Source organism: Parus major, chromosome Z (assembly GCF_001522545.3).
Source record: "Parus major isolate Abel chromosome Z, Parus_major1.1, whole genome shotgun sequence".
Lineage (NCBI taxonomy): Eukaryota > Metazoa > Chordata > Aves > Passeriformes > Paridae > Parus > Parus major.
In genome coordinates this window covers 45,181,944-45,206,653 of record NC_031799.1, presented here as the reverse complement: position 1 = coordinate 45,206,653, position 24,710 = coordinate 45,181,944, and the positions used below count along the sequence as shown (strand labels likewise).

The 24,710-nt window shown below is 39.9% G+C and overlaps 1 protein-coding gene across 1 annotated transcript in view; it reads left to right on the top strand.

Annotated features, from left to right (window-relative positions):
- CPLX1 (complexin 1) overlaps positions 1 to 24,012 on the top strand; it is a 105,833-nt gene extending 81,821 nt beyond the window's left edge. Inside the window, exon 4 of the mRNA XM_015615156.3 lies at positions 19,190 to 24,012. Coding sequence (XP_015470642.1) covers positions 19,190 to 19,387 — 198 coding nt within the window. The 3' untranslated portion in view covers positions 19,388 to 24,012. The remainder of the gene's footprint in view (positions 1 to 19,189) is intronic.
- The last annotated feature ends 698 nt before the right edge of the window (positions 24,013 to 24,710 follow it).

The window sequence follows — 24,710 nt, the reverse complement described above, 5'->3', positions numbered from 1 at the left end:
TGCAGAAGAGATTAAGAGCTATTACGTCCCATGAAAAATTCATCTGAATCATCGTGTGATTTAACAATGGCTGTGAATTTCATTTCAGCCATTGAGCCTGTGGTTCAGTGATGGAAATAAAGGCAGATCTAATTCTTTCAAAAGTTGCAGCTTTACTGAGTACCGTTATTGAATCTCATTAAAATTATATATTATTTTTAAAAGAAAGAAAAAGGGGAAAAAGGCATTTAATGACAAAAATGTTTCCTACAGTTGGAAATTGCTTTGCATTCTCTCAGAAAAATAAAGGAAAGAATGAAACACTTAATTATGTTTTGGATGATGTTGGGATAGGAGACCAGCTGTGCTTACTAATGACTTCACTTAGCTACCCCTAAGCCATTGATGCTTTCAACCAGAATTGAATCACCGACCTTTCTGAAATATGAATTGGTTTCAGGTTGCTTTTCCCCTTTCCTGGTATGAGTACTTGCAGCCTCATTGGACTAAACTCTTTGCCTCTCCCAGAGGAGCAGAGAGGTGCAGGATGAATTTTAGACAAATTTAAACTGACTGACTAAAGCATATCTTTACTCTGGTCAAAGGAGCATTAGAGACATAAAGCAAAATCACTGTTCAGCACAAGGAATATATGCAGTGGGTAGCTCTGAAAAGTTCCATCAACCCCTTGCCAGAGAAGGAAACGTTGCTGAAAACACTGTTGAAGTTGAAGACCCTTGAAGAAAATACATCAGTTTGAAAGAGATTTGATCTAGCAAGAGAAGAACCAAATGCTTGTGGCCTGGTGACGCATCCCTGTCTCAGGAAACAGTTTTCTGTAGCACTGAAGTAGATCTTCAAATAAGAACTTGTTGACAGCAAGTAAAAAGATCAGTGTAAGTGGAATGTCTTGATTTTACTAGAATAGATCAACTCAGGCTCCGAGGAAGAAAGAAATCAAACATGGGAAATTGTTTTTGAAAACAGCAGAAGTCTGAGGATTTTTTAGAGCCAAAGGTAAAGCAAGAGTACCATTGACTTCTGTGGTGTTAGGGAATGTCAAAAAAATTGTTCATAAAGAGCTCAGGATAGCTAAGAAAAGACAAAAAACATGGAGGCAAAATGAGTTAAGTGATATCATCAGGATAATGCAGCAATTTAGTGGCAAAGCTGGAAAAACTCCATATTCCTTGAACACCTATGCCTGCTTAACTGTGTGGCTTTACAGCATGAGTCAGTAATCCCACTGATTTCCAATACTGTAAGAAAAGAAGGAATGTGATTGAGCCACTATTCATGTGGTGTGGGGAAAGGCAAAGCACTCATGTACATTAGATCTTGGCAGACTAGGCAAAACAGACTGCCTTGTGCAAGTGCTCTGAAGAGATTAGCAGAGTAATATTTGTAAAAATTATTAGACTGAACAGAGATGAGAAGAAGGAGTAGGAGAGTCTCAAGACTGATCCCTGCTCAGAGAAATCACTGAGAGACTTTAATTAATGTTAATTGGAATGAATTGATCTTTTTTGAGCATTAAGTTAGTTTGAAATCACAGTTGAAAATGCAATCATATATTAAGAAACACATTAAGGAATTAAAGTTTTTGTGAAGATGAGAGGACACAAAGTAATAAATAAAATATGGCCCCAGTGTCTTTAATATTTATAAAATGTAAATTGGTAAAGGATATGGATGGGGTTACCTCAGAAAATACTAAGAATAGCAATTAGAAATAACTACATCTGGAAAATAAGAAAGTAATTTCTGACCTATGTCTATGCCTACAGACTAGTATTAAGTAAGTTCAGTCAAGTCTTACTATGACAACACTTAACTCAATTATAAAGAGCAGCATGACAAATGTATAGGATAGATTTTATGATTATTTGGTATGCATTTAGTGAAATGTCAGAAGCTTTTTTTTTTTTTTTTCTTTCTAATTATACACTTCCAAAACACAGCAAAGAGCTGATGTGTTTCTGAGCTTTTTTTACCAAATTACCAGTATTCGTGACATGCACACACTGGAAAACTATTTCAGTTTTGCCTAGAGGAGACAGAGAAGACAAATGAGGAATTGTAAAGAACTGATTTCACTAAATATTTAAGAGTCCCTTGATTTTTTAAAAACTTTCACAAATTCAAAATGCACAGAATGGGGAGATTATGCACCAAAGTATTTCTCTAAGCATATATCCCAGCTCTGCACTAAAGCTTTGAGTGAGAAAAATGAGTTAGAAGGCATGTCCTCCAGGACTCAGTCTTTGCCAGAACTCAGATTTCCATGTGGAATTCTGTAGAGTTAGCCCTATGCATATACCTTTGAATAAATATAGTGAACTATTAACAGGCTATCTAAATGTGCTACATTTGGTTGAATAATAACCTTTTTAGTGAACAAGTGCCCTTTCAGATTGAAGAGTGCTTACATCCACCCACAACACTCACTTTCCTGCTCTCTGAAATTTAATCTTAATGCAGTAGTTCTGTCTCTAGCTGTTGTTGAAAGAGCACCTGAGGGATGATGCTGCAAAATGAAGGCTAAGAAGAATGTATGACAATTGCACCTATCTCAGCCAATTCTTAGAGATGCCCAGTAAGAGCAGGATTTGGCAAGTCACCCTAGCAGCTCCTTAGAGGAGGAGGGATGTAAGACTTTGCAGATCTTATGAAATCCTTGTCACAGTTTCAAGTGTGTTGCAGTGGTTCTGTATGAAGGTTGCATCTGTTTTCAAACATTATTTCTGAATTCTTTAAATAGAATGGAAAATGAGAAATATAACAGGGTTTAAACAAAAAAAACAACAAAAAACCCACATCCATTCATGGGGAAGAGATAAATATGACAACCCAAATGTAAGCTTGGTTTCATGATGACCCTAAACTTCTGATGGCTGAAAGTAGTTGCTGCCAGAGGCAGAATCATTTAATATTACCCTAATTCTTGCAATCCTCCTCAGAGCAGCAACTTCTGACTAACTGGACTCTTGTTGTAACATAGTATTTAGTTTTCCTGTGTTGCTGCATTTCTGCTACACATTTTCAGCTGTGGTGGGTTTTTTTCTCTTTTCTTTTCCTTCTAAATCCAGACAGTGATTTATCTCTACTGTATATACAGAAGCAAGTGAGTCTGGGCTGTTAACACTGGTGACTCCCTTCCCTCCACTTTTGGTGGGCATGGAAATCACTCTACTACAAATCCTACCACCAAGTATTTTCTACTTCAAATTTCCTTCTTATTCATCTTGAATCTAAGGAATATATCTCAGTCTTGTGTCCTACTGTAAGGTAGAAAGGAAAGAACCTCAATGGGGTCCATTGTTCAAACCACAGCACAACTGCTCTGCTCAAAGCTCAGAAGAAGACCATGCTATGATTTTAATCTTCTGCAGTGAAGGAAACAGAAGCTAGGGGAGTTTCAGGACTGGAAAGAACTTGGGATGCTAAAAGAGGGCTATATAGTTTTAATGTAGTGGCTGGAAGACAAAGTCAGTCTTTGAGATAGTACATACAGAAAAATACTAAGGGGATAATACTTTTACATAGCATTATGCTTTATCTTTCTGAACTTGACTCTGACAGCTATGGATCTTCACATACTCTGGCCAAGATTCCTTTCTCTTTCAGTCTTATCCCCACTCTGCTGCAAGAAACATGCACTGGATTTTCCCAACACACAGCTACTGGCATAATTTCTCCATATTGTCATAAAGGGGCACCTGATGAAATCTCATTAATATTTTAATTCTCACCAGAAACAGAAAATTTTCTCCAAAAGTCTGACTAACCAATGCAATTTAAATACCCTGCAGCCATGCAAAGCTTAAGATCCACTAGCTGCTTTAAAGGAGAGTCTGCAAGGGCCTCAGAGTGCTGGAAAGCAGTGATGGCAGGCCAGAACCCAAAGAGAAGAGCTGCTGGAAGATGACTCTTACTGCACTGTGGCACTGTGGCTCAGGTTGTGCAAAGAAAAACATGCCAGGCTTGTTTCTTGACCTTTTCCTGGGAGGAATTATCCAGCTTAGCAGCATCACTGAAAAAGGTCCACAAATTACGGGGGGAAACAGGGATAGTTAGTGGGGTGGGACATCAAGCTTTGACATTGCTAGAGCTCATCTACTCCTGCCTGCTGAAATTATCATTTTGGGCAGGTAGTGAATATTATCATCCTGACTGGAAACCCATTAACTCTGTGGAAGGTCTTTAGTATTAGTCATCAGAGCTAGTGACACTGATCTTTGGTCTGCTCAAAGTGATAGGCACTTCAAAAAGAGCTAGGTGTCTGGTATGCAACAAAAAGGTCTTGTAGGGAAATGAGAATTGCAGGAAATCTATCTCACTGCTATGGCCAGCTTTCATTAGCTGAGCCCAAGTTTATTGTTGCTTCCATTTCTGTTGAAGGAATGGATTATGGATTATACCTCTAAGAGGAGGTAGTGGGGAGAGAGAGAGGGAGGGAGGGAGAAAATGGAGGATGAATCTCAATTCTTTCTAGTTTTAGTGAATCAGACAGAATGAGAATGGGTGATTAAGTAAGGTTAATTAGGTAATTAATTACTTAATTACCTAATTAAGTAAGTTTATAAAAAAAATTAAAGGACTTCAAAATGGGCACCTACAGAGATCAGAGTGAGAAAGAGATGAATTCAAGTGAGGAAAAAGGTTTGGGAATATTTGAGATCATTATAGGGGTAACCAGGTCCACCAATGAGTTTGCCTTACCAACCTTTAGCAATCATTCATTGTTTCAGTCGTTCATTGTTTCCACCTGAGCTGGCAGTCATTTCTTCCTTGGTACCCACTAGGGAGAAATGAATACCCAAGAACATGGTGTCCCCGGTGCACACCTTGGAATGGAGTGTGCTGCTGCCCACAGTGTATGCCTCTCCCCACTGACTAGAAGGGCTTAGGAGAGATGCTTAACTTGTGGCTATCAAATTATTGAGCAATTTCCAGGTTCATTGCAAAGCCCTTGTGTAGAGGGGTGCCCAAAATGGGAGAACATCATGCTAAATAGGCAGCTTAGTTAATCTTAGTCATGGCCTTTAAGGCCATGTTTACACAGTTTACAGTCTGTTTCTGTCTCTGGAGCTGGAGGTGTCTGGCAAAGGGCAGCCCTTGAGTTCTTGTCACAGAGGCCACCCCTATAAGACCCCTGCTGTCAGCACCTGGACATACGAACACACTGCTGTGCAGCTTCCCAGGCTTTGTCTCTTCTGTTGCAGAATTGCTCTGCATTTCTAAGGTAAGGTTTAGAAGGTAATTGTTCTAGTGTCTGGAGCTTTGTTTTTTGTTTTAAATATACTTTTCAGATTATATCAAAGCAGGAAAATATTTGTTAAGAAAAAATTTTTAATGTCTCCTAATTAAATTCATTGAAGCAAATAATCTTTCTGCTTCCTACGTTCTCCATTGTCTGCTGTGTTTCTGTATCTCCTGCAGCATGAACTGGCAACTTCTTCTCCTGGGAGCCACACACTTTCTTTGATAAAGGATGATAAAGTTAGTGCCCCAGAAAAGTAATTTTCCAAACAAAAGGCTGAATAACCAGATAAATAATATTTTCACACAGCATTACTGAATAACAACACAGAGTCCTCAGAATTGCAGTAGCTGCACTGGGAAGCGGGTGAGAGGTGGAATATTGATGGACAGTCGAGAAAGCAAGGAGGTTCTATTAGAGCCAGCTATGATCATGCTATGTCACTGAGTTGTGCTTGTTTTCAGACAATCAGAGGCTGTGTATCTCTAAGACTTACGCTTTTTTTCTCTTGACACTTAAGTGGGAGGGGCTAGTTTCTTGAGTGAGAATGAAGTCAAACAAGAGCAGGAACTGGGGCTGAGGAACCTGCCACATTGGGAAAGTGACAGGCAAGCTGTTACCAGCAAGGATGCCAAGAATGCATGAATATATAAATAAAAGGAAGATTTTCTATCAGCAAAGAGATGCACACCATGTTTCCCACTCTTCTTGAAAGTACTCCAGAATTAGAAGCTTGTGCCCAACTTAAAAATCTGCACACTAGATTTTTGCCAATGTGCAAACTTCCTACCCTCCCACACTCTACAAATCTCTTTGACAAAAATCCTGCAGATGACGGATTTCCACCCTTGAAGCACATAAGGTCAAGAACAATAAGTACCTGAACTAACACACTTCAGCATCTGCTAAGCAAGATCTGAAAGGTAATCACAGGGTATAAGCTTGACCTGTTGTCATGGTGCCAGGACCTGTCCGTCAGTGGGCATGAAACAACATCTCTTTTCACTCCTGCAGCCCAGCCAGCTCAGACCCAGAGAAGTGTTTCTACTTTTTTATTTGTTCTGCCCAGGCTGTAGTCTGGGCTGAGCTTATTGATAGCTTCTGTGTTCTTGCACATAGAGCCCTTCCTTTCAGGGGCTTCTCAAAGGCCACAGTGTTCCTTCTCTCAGTGTAAGAGTTCCTAGGTTTGTCACTGTGTTTGTGCTAGTTTCTTCTGTGTGTACTTGCATGGTAGTAACTTTTAAAGAACTCTACTCTTAGTAAAAGATATGCTTCTGCTAACACAGAACTTCTCTTGTGGCAGCAAACACTGAGATTTGAAAGGACTTTTCTCCCAGCTTCTCAACAAACACTGTTACATGAAAAGATTCCAGGTGTTAACAGCAATTTGGATAACTAGGGCCATTACCAGAAAAACTGAGGCTTTGGCCAAAACCCCCAACCAGCTGATCCAAAAAAGCTCATGTGTTCCCAAAAAAGCTAGTCAAGTGTATTCTTAATTGATCTTTTTAGTTACTCCTTTTTTTACATATGAAGAATAGTTGTTCATTAATGGCCTGCAGCAATGTGATTTTTTTAAGTAACAGGCTGCTCATGGCTTTGCTAGGCATGTACAGATATTTTATGGTGGGAAGGTACTAAATAGTGGTTGGGACACAGAACAGAATAATCAGCTGAGCATGTTGGTGATAGGCATTTATGTGCAGGCTGAGTTACTGATGTGTTCTTGTGTTCTCTTCCAACACTCCTTTGCCCTTTGAGGTCATTCAAGGTGTGATTTAAGGTCCCTCTTCCCTCTTCTCCTGCCTCCCACATCCCACACTCAGCTACTGGAAGTTTCATTAATGACATCAAAGTACTCAGACAATATGAAAATAAAATAGAGAGCCAGCTTCCCTTTGCCTAGCTTGAGGAGAATAAGACAAGCATGGCTGGGTGTCAATTACCCCATAAGTAAGTTCTTTGAACTGCTGCTTTTTGACATGGGCGCAACAAGAATTCAACATGCTGCATGCATCCCACTCACTACTGTGACAGAAAATCCCTACCCAACTAGATCAAGAAAGAGAAAGAAAATGGCCCTGTTACTCTTTTCTTGACTCACTGTCTGGAATGCATGTCTTCCATGCATTAAGAAGTTTACACTTCAGCTCTTCCATACCCTTCTGTCTGAATTGTTACGAGGTCCTGCATATATGGAGAGGGCAAGAAAAACTGGAGACCCCAACCAAGACCTCAAGAACTTTTGCAGTTTATAAAAATTATTAAAGAGCCTTTGAAAAGACTCCTTTTGGTACTTCAGTGAATGGATGCTGGTAGGACAAAGATAACCTTTGTCTTGTTGCCATAGAAAAAAGGTGTGTCTGAAGAAAATGTGCAGTAGAGCAAGCTCCTCTGCATAGCATTCATCTCCCACTTCTGCTGTGCAGCTCTTAGCTCGATGTGGGCTGTAAGCTCCATCTGCTCCTGCTCACATATCCCTGACAATACAGAACATTTTTTCTCTGACTATGGCCAGCTGAGAGAAAGGACAAAGCTCAACAGCTGATTCCACACAGAAGAAATAAGAAATGTGTACCTCATCTCCAGAATGGGTTTTGAGCTATCAGCCCAAGCTAGTTGCTTGCTGTTGCAATGGTCTAAGATTTTTTTATGCCTTGGCTGTTTACAGTTCAAAACAGTTCTTCAGGTTTGTCATAGCAACCCAACCTTGCAACACTATACAGACTGAGTGGGTCTCACTTCAACACCATTATTGCTGTTTGGTTGAATTGTTAAGATGAAGCAGATATTTTCCCTTACTAGCTTTCACTACAAACATGTCATCTCTAGTCTCTTGGAAAGCAAGAAAACTACCTCCAATTATGCAAGGAAGAGGCACTGGTGTGCCAGTTAAAAAAGGGCTAGAGAAAAGGAAGTGACTTGCCCTTCATTTTTTCATGCCCTTCGGAAAAGCTCTAGCATATGAATTAACACTCATAATTTCCTACTCTCTTTTGTATGTCAAAAGTTTTCTTCCTATTTTTGAAGCATTTTGGTGTTAGAATTCTCACTTGCCAGTTAATGGGATTGAGAAACACTCTTTGTACTTCAGAGGGGAGAGTGTGTCAAAGGTTTGAAACTAATTGATTTACTACCTCTGATTTCACTGAGTCTTGGCTCAGAGTTTGTGACAATGCCTTGGTCTCCACAAATGTACCAGCAGTGTGGTTGTGCTAATTAGATCCTAGCTGAAATGGCAGGATTTATTCCACACTGTAGAATCCCCAAGGAATTGATGACAACAATTAAATAGTCTCAAAGCAAGGACTAAAGATAATCACCTAACTGATCTTTCCTTATCTCATACTATTGCTGAATTACATTATCTTGTGCTGTCAACAAAGTCAGCATTTACAGCTTTGGTGTAGGTTACTTGAAAAAAAAAATTATTACTGAAAATTTGAGGCAGTTTATTGTCCTGTCAAATTAATCTCAACCTAGGGGAGTTGCAGTAGGGGAGGACAGTATAATATAAATGGCACAGAAACAACTTCTATTTCAGTGTGCATTGTTGTAAGCAACGACTGTGTTTCAGAGCAGATGCATTATAGCCCCTTTAGAAGGGTAAATCTTACTTAAATTCTCTGTTCACTAAGAAGAAATTAATTGTCTCCCATATGGTCACACAGAAAGCTGAAAAAAAATGCAGATGCATACCTAAATGTTGGTCTAAGGGCCTCTGTTGCTCCCAGGTTAGTTCCTGGAATTCTCAGCAGTAGTGATATGTGTGCTACTTTTATACCTGGGCCTGTTAGTTGGCTCTTACTCTAATTTCTTTTCTTCTTCTTCTGGTTTTGGTTTGTTGTTTTTTTGGTTCTTTTTGGTGTAATAGTCTATGTTTATGATCTATTGAATTTTTTTAGATAGAAAATTCTTTTTCACTTCCCTCGAACCTGCTGTCTAGTAGAAGAGTACAGCTGAATGAAACTGTCCCTCACAGTGCTGGACTACAGTAGGGAACACAAATTTAACTGGAGCATGCTCTCAGTCACATGCGGGGGTGCTGCTTCCAGAATCTAAGTTCCTTCTTGCTCTGCTGTGATGAGCTCTGATAACCTATTATTCTACTGATAACACCATCCTACATGTTCATGAGCACTTTTTAGTGTACTACAAAATGCCAAGTAGTACCTAAAGTTTCATAGTAGCTATAGCTGATATGTGCACGGAGAAATGTTCTAGCAGTATGCTAGAAACAAAACTGACAATAAGAAACTGTTTTTTAAAAAATCTCTCTTTTGTGGCTTCCCAAGGATTTGCAGAGATGAGACACAGAGAGCTCACAGTTTACCAGCTGAAAGCTGAACTTAAAATGAATCAGCCATTTAGGGCTCAGTCTCTGAATTTTCAGCTGGCTTCAAGCTCCAATCTGCCAAAGTGTTTATGATCAATAAGGCAATGAAATGCTGAACCCCACCAAGAACAAACCTTGTAAGGCAGGATAATAACAAATTTTTAAGCCTCATGAGCTAACAATGAGTTCCCCATTGCCCTGGAGAGCACAAACATATTTCTTTTGGCAGTTATCTGGACCTTCATCATGCTTTTTGCACTCCGAGAAAAAATATTACTCCTCATCCTGTGGTGAACCACTCCTTATCCTCTGGAGTACTTGTATTAGGTTCTTGTAAAAACACACTGACTGGACTAGAGCTTTCAAAATGAGATTTAGTGATGTAAAAATGAAAACAAAACCAAAAAACCTAAACCGAACAAGAACCAAAACAAAAAAGAGCTGTCACATGTGGCAAACACAGGCTATGGAAAATAAATTGTTGTGTCTAATCTAAATTGCTTCAGTATCCTGGGGAAATAATTTTACCAGCCTTTACTAAAAAAAAGGCTTTCATTTGGCAAAGGAAATAAATGCAGGAGGCAGGAAGAAGGATGAGCAGCTTATACCCCATGTGGCACAAGCATAAAGAAAGATATATCCTATGGATTTATTTGTGCTATCAGATACATAGCTATAACATAAATTCTTCTAAACTCATACAAGCAACTGCATTTATCCATTTCCAGGACTCTGCCATTGTTTCTGGGAAGTTTTTCTAGTGGAAAACTAAAAGTAGAGTTGGAAACACAAGAAATCAGTACTTGCTTTGGCTAGGAGTGCACCTGCTCTGCATCACTGGAAAATGCCTCTGTTCTCATGGGAACCTTCTGCAGCTTGACCCCATCTTGGTGATCATGGAGCAAATCTAAACTTTCACTGGAACTTAAGAGCAATTTAACTGCAGTTGTTACTGTGGAATATGTAAATTTTCTTTCTTCTTATCCTGCTTAACTGCTTTGAAGAATTGAATTGACCCAGATTTTCTTAACTGAAGCTGCAAGTTGGATTCTGGGGGAGAGATATTTCCACAGGGCCCAACAGGTTTATGATTACAGTATGTACTGTACTTATCTTGAGCTCTGTGGTCATGAGTCAGTGCACTGATTTCAGTCCACCCTCCAGGTACCTAAAATTGGTATTTTGGAGCCTCTGATCATATGCTCTTCTTCATGAGTCAGATATTCTCTGCTTACTCTACAGATTTCATATCTGATTACAAGATGGAAGAACTTTGCTAGTCAGCAGTAATTTGATTATCTCCATTCCTGAAGCTTTCAAGGCCTCATTCCCTCTCACTGAGTCTGACCATATTGCAGAAGGGCATTGTTTTTATATGGATGCTACACACACAAAAGGAAGAAAATAAACATAATTGCAAGCACAGAGAAAATGAAAACATGTTTTCTGCTGAGTATTCTGAAAAGTCCGTGGTATGTAATATCTATGTCTGTTGTTTCTTCTCAGAGGGTTAGTTTCCAAAGAGTAGTAAATTTGTTCACAAATTGTAGTTCATACTGCCTGTATGCAGTATGTAGTAATGGGGAAAAAGGGCATTTGACTGGGAAAACTTAGCATAGTCCAATGACTTGGGCACTGAGCAGAATGTCCAGTTTGCTTCAGCAGAGTCAGCACACACAGTAAATTAATCCAAAATGTGTTTCCCATCTGCCTCTCTGCAAACACACCCAGCATGGGGACAAAACAAGAGGAGTTAGAGATGTGTGCACGCCTGCAGGGCCAGGATCTTATTGGAACACAGGGGTGTGGTGGATGGCTTCTGTAACTGGGTATCAGGAGAGCAGACTTTAGGCTCTTCAGAGATCTGCTTGGTAGAATACCATGGGATAATGTCCTGGAGTGAATAACAGTCAAAAAAATCTGTTCAGTATACACGATCTCCGCATCCAAACTCAGGAGCAACGAATCTGAACAAAGATGTTCAGCAGGATCATGGAGCAGATCCTCTAAACTGGAGAGGCACAGATTTGATGGCTGGACCACTTGGTGGTTAAGGAATTGGTTGGATGGGCACGAAGGTCTGTGGTATAACATCCCATCCTTAAGGGGAAGGGAGCATGCAAAATTAAAAAATGCTTCTAGTCAAAAGTGACAACAAAAGTAAGAAGGTCCACAAAAAACTGACAGTGTTTTATTAGTAAATTATACACTTGGCATGGAAATTGGTATTAGTTAGCCCCTGACCTACCATATAAGCACATGGCAGTGGATTTTGGGTAAAGGGTTGAGATGAAAAGGAAGAGAGAGGGGAAGAGATGAATTAGAGAGTGAGGAAGGGGGGAAGGGGAAGGAATCACCAGGGACAGGTTCCAGTGTCAGGGATCTTGGGTGTTCTTGTTTCCCCCTTACAGTCCATACTCACTTCTTTACCTCTTTCCCGTGCTTGTGTTGTGCTGTGTGTGGCTTATCTTACAGGACCCAGAACAAGGATTCTTGTTCTGGAAAAGTTCTGCAGTTTACTTCTACATGGCCCTCATCTCCAGCCATGTCTTGTTCTTTCCCGTGGCATATTACTACCAACAATTCTTGTCTGTTATTACCAACATGGTTGGCTCCACAGCTATTGGGCTATCAGTGTTTGAGCCACATAAATTTAGCCTCCTTGTCTTCTAGTATTCTACATGTGGTTAAAGGCTTAGTGTCCAAGCAGACACCAGAGATGAGTGCTGTTCTCAGTGTTTGGCATTGAACTGACACTGTTCAACCCCTCTGTCAGTGACATGGACAGTGGGATCAAGGGCACCCTCAGCATGTTTGCCACCAACACCAAGCTGTGTGGGGCAGCCAACACGCTGGAGGGAAGGGATGCCATCCAGAGGGGCCTGGACAGGCTGGAGAGGTGGAGCTGTGCAAACCCCATGAAGTTCTACAAGGCCAAGTGCAAGGTCCTGTACCTGGGTTGTGGCAATCCCAAGCACAGATACAGTCTGGGCAGTGGATGTATTGAGAGCAGCCCTGAGGAGAAGCACTTGAGGGTGGATGAGAACTTTGACTTGGCTTGGCAATGTGCACTTGCAGTCCAGAAAATCACCCTATCCTGGGCTGCATTAGAAATAGCTTGGCCAGCAGATCTAGTGAAGTGATTCTATCCTTCTATTGCACTTTCTTGAGACATACCTGGAACACTGGGTCCAGCTCTGGGATCCTGAACATAAGAAGGACATGGACCTGTTGGAGCAAGTCCAACAGGAGTGTCACAAAGATGATTCTTCTCTCTCCCATGGCTGGATGGGACTCTAAGCAAACTAGTCTACTGAAAGGTGTTCCTGCCTATAGGGTGTTTGGGGTGATTTTGAGATATTTTCAAGGTCTCTTCCAGCCCATGCCATTCTATAATCCTGTGATCCCTTTATTTTAACTAGGTTTGTCTGAGCTGGTCTCCACTGAAACCAATAAAATGATTGTGCTTGATCTGAGTTTGCAGAAAATTCAGAGATGGATTTTGCAACCAGGAACCTGATGCAGTTCTGTTTTTCACTCAAATAGCAACAGTGGACAGATACGATGTTGTTTACAATCAAAGTAAACAAACAAAGCTTGTTGAGTACAGATCTGATCTCCTCCAGAGAGCAGTGCTTTATCTTGCACTCCATCTGTTGCAGAGCCGCAGAAAAGCAAATTTAATATCTATTGTTTAAGGTAGGAAACCCTTAAGGTTGTTTAACCCTTGGATGCTTGGGGCACTGGATATTCCTATCAGATTGTTCTGCAGGTCCACAGATAATTGGAATGGAAACCAGGGATGTGGTTCTCAGGCAGCAATATTGCCATAGGGGAGAAGGAAAGACTGCTAGATTCACCCAGTGTCACCAGAAGATGCTGATGGGAGGCAGATGAAGATCAGATGAGCCCTTTGAAATCTGCACTTGCATCTGATCTGTGTTTGTGGTGCAAGAGAAAACCTGTAGGCCTCTGTGTTTGCTGTGGGAGCCCCCTGAGAGAAACAGGGGGATAAGACTGAACAGCTGAAACAAGACAGGTCATGCAAGAAGAATTGCTGTGATTTTGGCAGAGATGAAAGACTGAGCTAGCACAGTGCTAGCAAGGCATGTGTAGCCACAGGGAACGTATGGAGAGATGGAACCTTGGATGAGGTAAAGGATTCAAAGGACATGAGCCAGGTTTACAAATAACTGCTGCTGGAAAACTGTCTGAAAAACTCTGACAACCCCAAGAAGATGGTTTCGGAACATCTTGTGCAGGAGAGATGAGGTCCTGCCTTTGCATCTCAAGTGTCCCCTACCTGAAGTTTAATTGTCCTGCTTTCTTTCTCTCTGACACCTCTCTCCTGAGCTGTGCTCCTGTTTGGCTCACACGCAATTGAACAATGTAGTTTAGGACTGCGGTTGCCAAGACTTCTCCTTGTTCTTTTCCATTATTAATCATCTCTCTTCCACTAACACATTGACAGGGTCAGCAGAGGTGTGCAGCATCATGTAGAGACAGGAAAATGCCCACACCTACGCTCACTCCACACAGCCCCCACCCACGCTCCCCACACACCCTGCTGAGACACCCACCATTCTCTCTCATGCCTTTCATTCCTTGCCACAGCTTGAAATTTGCATGATTGCCCATGTGGCAGGTTGTGGTTCTTTGTTCATTACTCCTCAGGAAACATAGATTATGTAGCATCAGTGTGTCTGAGCTGCCTGAAATGGTTCTGTGCAATTCTAATACTTCATGGCAGACCTTGAACTTAAATGGGTTACTTCAGAGAGTGTCCTCCCTTCATATATGTTAAAAGGCTCCCCCAGAAGTTTCCTGGGGACTTAACCTCTCGCTTATATATATATATATATGTGTGTGTGTGTGTGTGTGTGTGTGTGTGTGTGTATATAAATAAAAAATATATATATTTATTATTATACATATATATATGTGTGTGTGTGTGTGTGTGTATAATATATATATATATATATATTTATCTCTCAGGATAAATGAACTGATTAGAAAGACAAGTAGACCAACAAAAACAAACAAGCAAAAAGAGCCAAATTTAACACAAAATGAAATCAGCAGATTTGAGGTGAAAGAAAAGCCAGGGCACATTTTTTGGCAGATCTGCATCAAAGTAGGCTCTGTGCTTTAAACAGTGGTGAGAACAGTATCCTTGGGGCTCTGGGTTTCAGCACCCTCACCTCCTGTATTTGAAAGCCTGTTCACTCACAGAGAGACCAAAGAAATCATGTAGAAAGACTTCCAAGTTTGTACAAATCAAATAAAAGAGGAGACTTTTTCTGTACCCTAGATTCCCACTGTTGTGGAACTAAAGGTCAGTGCTGAACTCTACCAATTGCTCTCGATTTGTTTAAGTCCTGCATATATTCCTTGCAGAAAATTCCAGGCATTGAGATATGAATTGGGCTGATGTTCTCTTTGGTAATGGAAGAGAAAAATAAGAATTTTGTACAATTGATAAATAATGTCCAAAAGGACAGATGAAAGACAAATATTTTTGCAGTAACTGCATAATTGCCAGATTTTTTTTTTTTAAGGTATTTCATGACAAATCACATTAGACATGAAGAGAAATATTTTAATTAGAAAGGGTAGTTAAGTTCCAGAACATGTGAGAGGTTTTCAGTAGTTGAAGTCTTTAAGAAAAAGACTTACTCAGGTCAAGTTAACTCTTGAGATAAAATGATGTGAATATTGTTCCAGTGTCTTTTCTAACCATATGCTTTCAAGTCTGGCTGAATGGTTTTTTTTTCTTTTTTTGTACTGATGTTCAGAATATGAATGAAATTTAACAGACAGAGCTATTAGTATAGACACCCGTAACTTTTGTAGGAAGCAAGATAAGGAATAAACATTTAAATCTCTTAGTAGCATTTCAGTAGCTATTTACTTAACTAAATAAAATAGTCATTCTAAAGATGGCTGTATCTGCTGCAGCTGTTAGACAGTTTCAGTACTACCTGCAGCTATGCAAAACCTCTGTGAAGTAAAATTACCTGAAGAGAAATGTAACCACTGTAATTCACATGCCAGCCTTTTCCCAGAAGATAAAGCTCAGCGTTATGTGATACACAGTATTATTTCATGCAGTATTACTTCATATGAAGCAATATTTGGACTGAGCTCAAGCTCTCAGAGCACCTGGGAAGGAAGAGCTTTTTCCTGACTTCTCTGATCCCAGCATATAGTCTTTGAGTTGTCTTTGTATCCCCCACAGACCTCATTTTCTTGTTCTTTAGCTTTTTCAGATAAATCTCTTGTTTCTAAGTAGGCAGTTCCAAATCTGATTCAAGGAAAGCTTCTCCCTTGCACGTTGATTGCAGCTGTTTTCCTGCAGAGTCAGTTCCACTCCTGACCCAAAGATACACCATTACTTCTTCAAGTGTCTTAACTATGATAGTACTGTTTATTCATTCCATGGCCTAGATATTTGTTTGATAAACATGTTCATTTTTAGTAGCAACTGTTGGTTTGTCTTAAGAAATTGTAACTATATTTATGGTAGGTTCACATTTTAGGCTGCAGATCCCGTTGTCTGAACAGTCCTCTTCTCCCTGATGCTCTTACTGTTGTTAGATCAAATTTCCAGAATGTTTCTAGCACTAGAAAGGCACCTACTTTGCCTTGTGAAAAACTGGAGGAATAGGGAAGAAAAGAGATGGGGAGGAAGTTGACGTTGTATGTTTGTATGTTAGTCTGGACTTTTTCCTGACAGTCAGTGGGTGTGGGTTAAGCTGAGGGCCCAGGTATTTTTTCCCTACTTTTCCCACCTGATGACTGAGGACTCCAGGCTGACAATACTTCTCTAACATGACCCAGTGACAACAATTCCCATGTGGCCACAGAGTAATAACTCTAGGAGTGGCAAGAGGTTACACATACTAAAAATGTTTCAGTATCTTCCTGGGTTAGGTCCATAATTCTGTGCATAGTAGAAGACATGAATATGTGACTGAAGGCCAAGCAAGTAATGATACAGCTTCAGATATTAAATTTTGTGGAGTTGAACCTTGAATAAAAATGAAACTATTCTCATCCTTCAAATATTATGGAAGTAATGAAGTATTTCCTGCCCTCAGAAAAACCAGAGCACCAAGAAGATTATTTTTAATCATGTTTTTAAAAATTATCTGTTAACTTCACCCGAATGATTTCACGTGTAGACTATTTTAAAATTTTTGTTAGAATAAGACTTTCCTTTCTATAATTTTATTTCCACTGAAACAATTTCAAAACTAAAGTATGACATTTTATTCACCTATGAATCTTCACAGCTTACATTTTTGTTAATGCAAAGCATTACAAAATACCACCAAATTTAAATGATGATACTGAATTCTTATAACTGTTTGGTTTTGGTCCACTCTTTCCTGTGAGCTGGGTGTTTATTCATCCAGCCAGATGATCATCACATCTTGAGCTGGTACTTGCTTTGAGATGGAGGATTTGCAAGCATAGTAACACACAGGGTACCTGTGTGTTACTCTGATTTATGTTGTCTCTGCTACTGTTCTCCTCTAGCTGCCAAAGGAAGGCACAAGCTGCATACAAATTACACTGGGAATCACCTAGAGACATCTGCCTGTGGCCTGAGAGCGAGAGTGGAGTCAGCACAGCCGTGCAGACTGACTACAATCTAGCATTGTATGTCACTCCATCTGCGTGGTAGCTGGTCCTGTCTTGAATCTCCTTTGTGGTGTACAGCCCTGTAACTACAAGCTGGTCAAATTCTTTCCTTGTCTCACATGTGGATGGAGATACCATTTGTCTTTAATAACTTTCCCATGAAATCAGGTGTGACCAGTAGGTATAGGTTATACCCAGTAGGTATAAAAATCTCAAGACAAACATCCTTAATGAACATTTTGGCATGGGAGAAATTATTGAGAGAACTAGAGTGTTTTGAAACCACTGCTTTCAACTTTGCCAGCTGACATCTTACATATAAATGATGATGGAGAAAGGAATCAAAAATAATGCCTTTGCTCAGAAATGTTTAGGAGGAAAAGTCACACCCAACAGCCCTCTGAAATCAGGAAGTCATGAGAGCAGCAGTGCAGTTTTGGTTTTACTGGTTAACAATTTGATCTAATCTTAGAAGTGGAAAAAATGAAAAGAAAAAATAATAAAAATAGCTTCTAATTAATGTCTATTCAGCAGTAAGGTTTTATTGGTTTTTGAAAATACTGAGTACATGGTACCTACTTAATTCTTCAATGTTTTTTAAGTCATATTTAGTTTTTGTTAAATTTTACTTTCAAGCATATTCATGCAAAATGAATTGTAAGCAATTGTGCAGGTGCTTGTGAGGTGGCTGAGGAGCTGATAGTGAGCAGCCACGAAGGTGGCTTTTCAAAAACTAAAAAGGATAAGCAGAAGAATGTTGCTGCCAGACAAGGAGTTGTGAGCCTGGGAACTACAAGCATCCTTGAAAGCAGTGAGAAATGGGACATTTCCTGAGTTTGCATCACGATCACAGTACCAAGAAAGTTTAGCCTCCATTTGCCATCAAAAAAAAAAAAAAGTGGAAGCAGTCTGGGAAATTTGAATTGATCTGAATAAACAGAGCAGGTCTCTGAACAACCTGACCTGACCTAGCTGAAAATGTTCCTGCTCACTGCTTGTGCCAGATGGCCTTGAAATGCACCTTCCAGCCAGCCCATCCTATGATTTGACAATACAGAGGATAGCTTGCTGGTATACTTCTTACTCTAGGTTTGCATGTGACAATTTGAGTTGATTTATTTTTTTTATTGTGTATACCTTATTCTGAAGCCCTGCAAACTTATGGGAAGAGCAGCATATGCATATGTTTAGTCCTGTATTAAATCTAGCCTTTTGAATGTAATATCATGAAATAAGATTCTGGTTCCTCATGTAATGTCTTAGTGGCATGAATTAGCAAATTTCAAGTACCCATTCTACTCACAGAGTTCAGAATGTTTCTCTTCAAACAGTATGAGTCAGCTTATTTTCTCATGATGGTTTATTTTCACAGAGGTCCTTCTGTCCCACTTATACAAAGAGAACATGGATGGATGATATAGGATATGTTCCACATGAGAATATCTAAAACTATTGTCTTCACTGTCTGTCCTGACCTGTTTGCTTTCTTTTATTGATAACTAATTTTTCCCTGAAGTTTTGCCACATCTATAAGCTATAAAATGCTGCAATTGGACTTTCAAAACCCTTGCGGATGATGGACCATCAGACTTGTTAACAGGAAACAGGAGGATCAACATCAGTAAAATGCCACCCTAACACTTTACTGACACAGAGCTTATATTCCCTTTACTAGAGACCCCCTGGGTCTGCACAGTCCCAGTTTCTCCCCTGTGCTTACTTCTGAGTGATCTCAGCATCTTGTCTTGTGAAGGCTATCCATCCACTGGGCTATACTTAGGGGAGGGCTGTTACTGTGGATATTTTTAGTGTCTGTGTAAAAGAGCAAAATGAGACTACGTGATGTTCTTACTGCAGAATATGAGGCACCACATGCAATGGCTGGCTTCATCAGCCTTCCTGTGTCAGCAGATGTGTTATTTCTCATATTATGATTCAGACAATGTGTTATCTCTCCCCTGCAGTATGGGATAAAGAAGAAGGAAGAAAAGGAAGCAGAGGCCCAGGCTGCACTGGAAGCCAACGCTGAAGGGAGTCTGACACGCCCAAAGAAGGCGATCCCTCCTGGCTGTGGGGATGAGGAGGAGGAAGAAGAAGAGAGCATCCTAGACACAGTCATCAAATACTTACCAGGGCCCCTGCAGGACATGTTCAAGAAGTAATAGCTGCAGACTGTTAGATGGGCATAAACAGTACTGCAAAGGATTTCTCTTTTGCCCAATGGGGATTTACAATCTTGCCATTCATCCTGCAGTCCTCCCCACCTCTGCCCTCTACTGCTCACTAGGAGTCCCTTTGCTTCCCATTCCCTTCCAATTGTCTCTTTCCCTTTCCTCCACCCCAAGACTCATCCATTCCTTAATTTTGTACATAGTCACATCCAGTAGATGCCTCTGAATGGATGTAAAGATTAAAAAGCTGCAGACTACACAACTTTTATTATAAGCCATAGTACTATGTATGTTAAATAAGGCAACTGCACATCAAGCATAGGAAAGGAACAATCTCATTTCCATCCAATGCAAGAAGGAGTGTTCACTAAATATGAACAGTGGCCTCTTTAATTTTTTAAATTATCTTATTTTTATTATTGATAATAATTAATCATTATTATAATGTTCCTATTGATTGGGTCACATCATCCATTTTTTGTTCAGCACATCTGCTCTCAGAAGGGATATCTCAGTTTTGCCATGAAAGCAGAGCTTTTCTGTTTTAATTCTATCCGTGACATAAATAAAAGATCATTTGGAAAGTAAATCATGCATGACTTACACAGCTGACATCACTCAGAATTGTAGAAGAAGTGAGTCATCTGCCCTCAGATGCTGTAGAAGTTAAATGCCTCAGAATCTAAGCAAGAGTCATGTTACTTTGGGAATTAGCCATACATTTACCTTGAATGAGCAAATTGGTCAGGCACTTGCCTGAGAGAGCTGAAACCATAGAAAAGTGCAAAGTGCACTGGTAGAGGACCTCCCCAACCCCTCTGAAGCCAATGACAAGTGTATTTGCTGCTGTGTTTAACCAATCTTTCTCTTTCTGCCGTATTCAACCATCCCGTTTCCAGCAGTCCTTGCAGGTTGGACATTTGGGTTCCAGCATATTGTCGTGGCTCTGTCCCTTTCCTGCAGTGTGTGGGAGTGTGTGGTGGCTTGAATGTTAGTCATGGCAGATCCATAAATATCCATGATGTTTATTGTGCTAAATTACTGCATTGCCTTGGGAGGTCACTTATTTTCTGCCCCACTGAGATTCTTCACCTGTAAAATGTAGGTTTCAGTCTCTACCTACTCTAAAGACATACAGTGAGGATGCTTCTCTAGTGCTGTGCAGGAGCTAATTAATATTACAGAAGTGTGTGGTATCCCTTGATGCTAGCAGGGTGGGAGAAGATTTTTTTCTCACAATTATCTTTGTGGCCTTTTGCAGACACATATACAGAAGTCTCCTCAGTGAAACACTGTACATATCACATAATTGCATAAGAAAATTCAAATTCTAATGGACATGTTGACTTTCAATACCCACACAGATTCAATACATAGATAGACCTACTTTGAACACAGGTCCTCATGATCCTGAATTTTTGCATATGGCTAGGTCTCTGTAGTCAATGCTGTGAGAGTATCATGCCATCTCAGTCTCACAATTTTGTCAGGAGAATCAGGGTTTGTCTGGCAGAACTAGCATTCCTTGTCCCTGTCCTGGGAACAGCAAAAGTTTCCCAAGTACATGAATGAGATTTCAAAGCAAATACATTCTTTTTGCTCACAATGAAAAGGGGGATACTATCAGACACTTCATTATGCAGCTAAATTTAATGTTTTACTTAAATGGATCTTCTTTGCACTGGTTCGGTATAACTGAGTTTAGGCAAACATCTCAGTATTTTCCTGAATAAGATATTTTAGAAGACATTTATCACCTTTCCAGGTAAGCAGAAGAAATCTGTACCACATTTATCATCTTTTCAGGCAAGCAGAAGAAATCTGTACCATGGTTAAGAAATTGAGCATGAGAGCTCTGTACCTTCCAGTAGCATCTATTGTAATAGGAAAAGAGTATTTTGAAAGAGAATAAATATAATATGCCCTTGTGGCACAATTTTTATTCAGGTGTTATAGTCCTCGCTTCTTCTCAAATAATTTCATACATCACCTTCTATTGAATCTAAGGTGGAGGCTGAAGAGGTTTGACTGATATGCAAGTCAGAACAAATTGATAGAGATGCAGCTTGTTTCAGGCTGGATCTAGGAACAAGCCTTGTTTGTTCAAGTACAAGCTGCCAAGGTCTATCCAGAGGAAGGAGAAGTCAGGTTTTACTCATTGGATAATGTCAATGGGACATTTTTCCCCCTAACTTTCATTTAAAACAAGATGACTGCTTCCCTCCTGAGATTTTTAATGACCCAGAGCACTCTATGAATCAGTGAATCAGTGCTCGGGTACAGCATGGTAATGTTGAAATCTACTATTTTCTAGGAAATGTCCTACTCACCCCAAGCAAATTCAACAACTAGTAACTTGAGGCTGTTTAAGTAAATCTCACCGAATTGAAAACTCTCTTTCTGTCACAAGGGCAGCAGCTCATTTTGATTCTCTGCCAGAGTATCCAACATGCCTGAAAGCTTAAAGGCAGAGCCTGGCTCTTTGCTTCAGCCACTCATTGGTTGCTAGATCTCCTGACCTGGATCACTGACATACAGACATCAATGCTTTTGAAATGCCTTGATTAATCTCTGTGGCATTCATCCTCTATTACATAAGAGCAGAAATGTGCCTGCTCTAAAATGAGCATGTCCATTCATATATTTCCCTGGCCTTGTGCTGGAGAACTCTGCAAACAAACAAGCAAATGAGAAGTTAAGCTTATTCCACTTTACTTTGGCTTTCCTCTAGCACTTCCTTTCTCACCTTTCCCTAAGCCCTGTTACTGATTCCCTTCCTCATCCAACCAAATACTTTTCCCAATGTAAGATCAGAATTTTCTGCCTATCATTCTCCTTTCAGAATGTTAGTGCTGCTTGTTTTCACAGTCTCTCTGGCAGCTTGATGTGCATGCTTGTGCACACATCTGTGGAAGGTGAGGAAATCAGAGAAGACTAGGAGAAGAGAAAGTATGTTTGGTACTGTTTAGATAATTATGCCTCAGTAGCTGTGGCATTGAATGACCAGCCTAAGTCACGATCTTGTGTAGACTGTACTCAAATTTCTTAAGCAGGTAGTGCTATCCCTGGGCTCTGAACACTTAAAAATACTGTCCTTGTGAGCTGAGCTCCTGAGCTGAGTGAACATCTGGATTGAACCCCTGAAGAGGGCCATAGGATCACTATACTGAGTCTGGTAGGCCTCATTCCAGGCTCACCAAGCAGGAGGGAAGGGGAAGGTGGTTTGTTAAATAGTGTCTTTTTTATTGTGGGATCTTCCCAGCTCAGCCATTTCATCACTTCTGTTATCTCAGCTGGCCACACCTGCAGCAGCCCTTCCTCCATTGACAGCAGAGAGTTCATCCAAGTGTGAGCTGGCAGTTCTCATTTTCCTTTTCTTGCCATAAGAAACATGACAGAAGATCCACCACAGGTACTGGATAGATTTGCTTGGTTTTGCCTCACATAACTTTTGGCAAGTTGCATGAAGGTGGACCTTTCCTCAAGTCATTCCACGGTCCCAAAGTGCCTAAGCCATGCTGAACAGACTCGAGAGCAAGGCACTCTCCCTTCTCTTCTGCCCATCTATTTCCCTTACTCAGAACTGGTAACAAGGGACACAGACACCTTTGACTCATGTCTGGAAGTCAGAAGCATTGTCTCACACACTTTTCCCCTTGGCACTTATGGCAGGTGATGAAGCACTTAAACAAGAGACCAAAGAGAAGCATGGTTCATTGTTTGGATTCTGAATATCTTTTTGTCTTTCATGACATTGTTTTATTTGCATCACTGGTCTGTTCAATCTCAGGTAAATGAGGAATTTTAGTTTTATAACTAGTTTTTATTTACACAGAAAGGTTGTTGGCTAGACACTGCAGTCATTTTCCCTCACAGCTCCAAGACCTTACAGGTTAGTAAAAAAATAGTCAAAGGGCCTTCACATTTGGAGGGTAAATGATTTAGTTTGCCATTGACCTTGTGAACTCACATTTATATGTAGAGAAAGCCATATGAAATCAGACTGCAATATTAATTATCAATACTACTATTACGTTTAAAATTAATAAAACAAAATATAAGATCATGTGCTTAATCACTTTGGAGCTCCTCTGTCTATATTTCTAGTATCATACATTGGCTTAGATCCCTCCCAACCTCTCTCCTTCATCAAGAAAGACCATACCAGTGCTGCTGAATACATCTTTTTGCCAAGCTTTTTGTGCTAGAACAAGCATTGTTAGAAATTAGCTGTTGTGATCTAAATGTAACGTCTTCTGTATTTGAAAGTTGTCTGTATTTGTTCTGAATATATGTTATTGAGATAACTGTTTCTTCATGCACTGAGTTAGTAAAATGTTTTAGTACTGTCATTAAAAAAATTGCCTGTTTTCTCTCTTTCTCATTCACACACACAGAGCAAAATTTAACTTAGTCATGCATTTTCTAGTAGAAATGCTCCCCAGCTTTCTTTCAGATGCATGCAGTACTTGAGGATGATTTAAAGTAGAGACATTGTGAATGTGATTTTAATTTGTTATTTTCCTGGTATTTTTTCCTGCATGATGTGGGTAAATGGTATGATGTTCTTTTAAAATGGAATCACAGCCAATAAAAAACCCCAGTGATTTCATAAATTGTTTGCAATGCTTTCCTGTGAAATTCCTACCAGGCTACATTTGGAAATCAAAGCATGGTTGCTCATATACAAACAGAATGGTAACAACATTGAGGAGCAACGTGGACGTTATTTGAATAAATATGCTCATTTTTTCATTTGTCAAAAACACTGATGACATTTGATGTGTACAGGTCATTATCAAATTTTAAATAAGTTTTGCTACTAGGAATTAGCTTTCCTTAGGAAGAGCAGAACAACACTCCTTTGAAAGAAACAGACATTTAGCTATGGTTTAGTGACAATGTGTTTGGATCTTAAGACAAAAAATGTAAAACACTGATTTGCAATGACACTAAATGTATCTCAGGATCCAGAATTTGTGATATATATACAAAACTCTTTGAACGGCAAGTTCCACAGAGTCTAACCCTCATTTTTCTTGCCCAGGCACAAATCATTAGTTGTTACATTCAGCATGAGAACGTTGCATCACTTTAGAAAAAAATATTACCATACATCTCATAGTAAAACCTGATTTTTACCCTTTTTACCTACCCTTCCTTCGGACCACTGTTTGATCATTTCACTTTTTGGGGGTGTTTTACTTACAGAAGCAGCCACAGGACTGTCACAAAGAATCGACACGTATTATTTACATGCCAGAACATCTACTCGTAATCTGAGCCCAGCACTGCTAAAACTAACACACAGTAA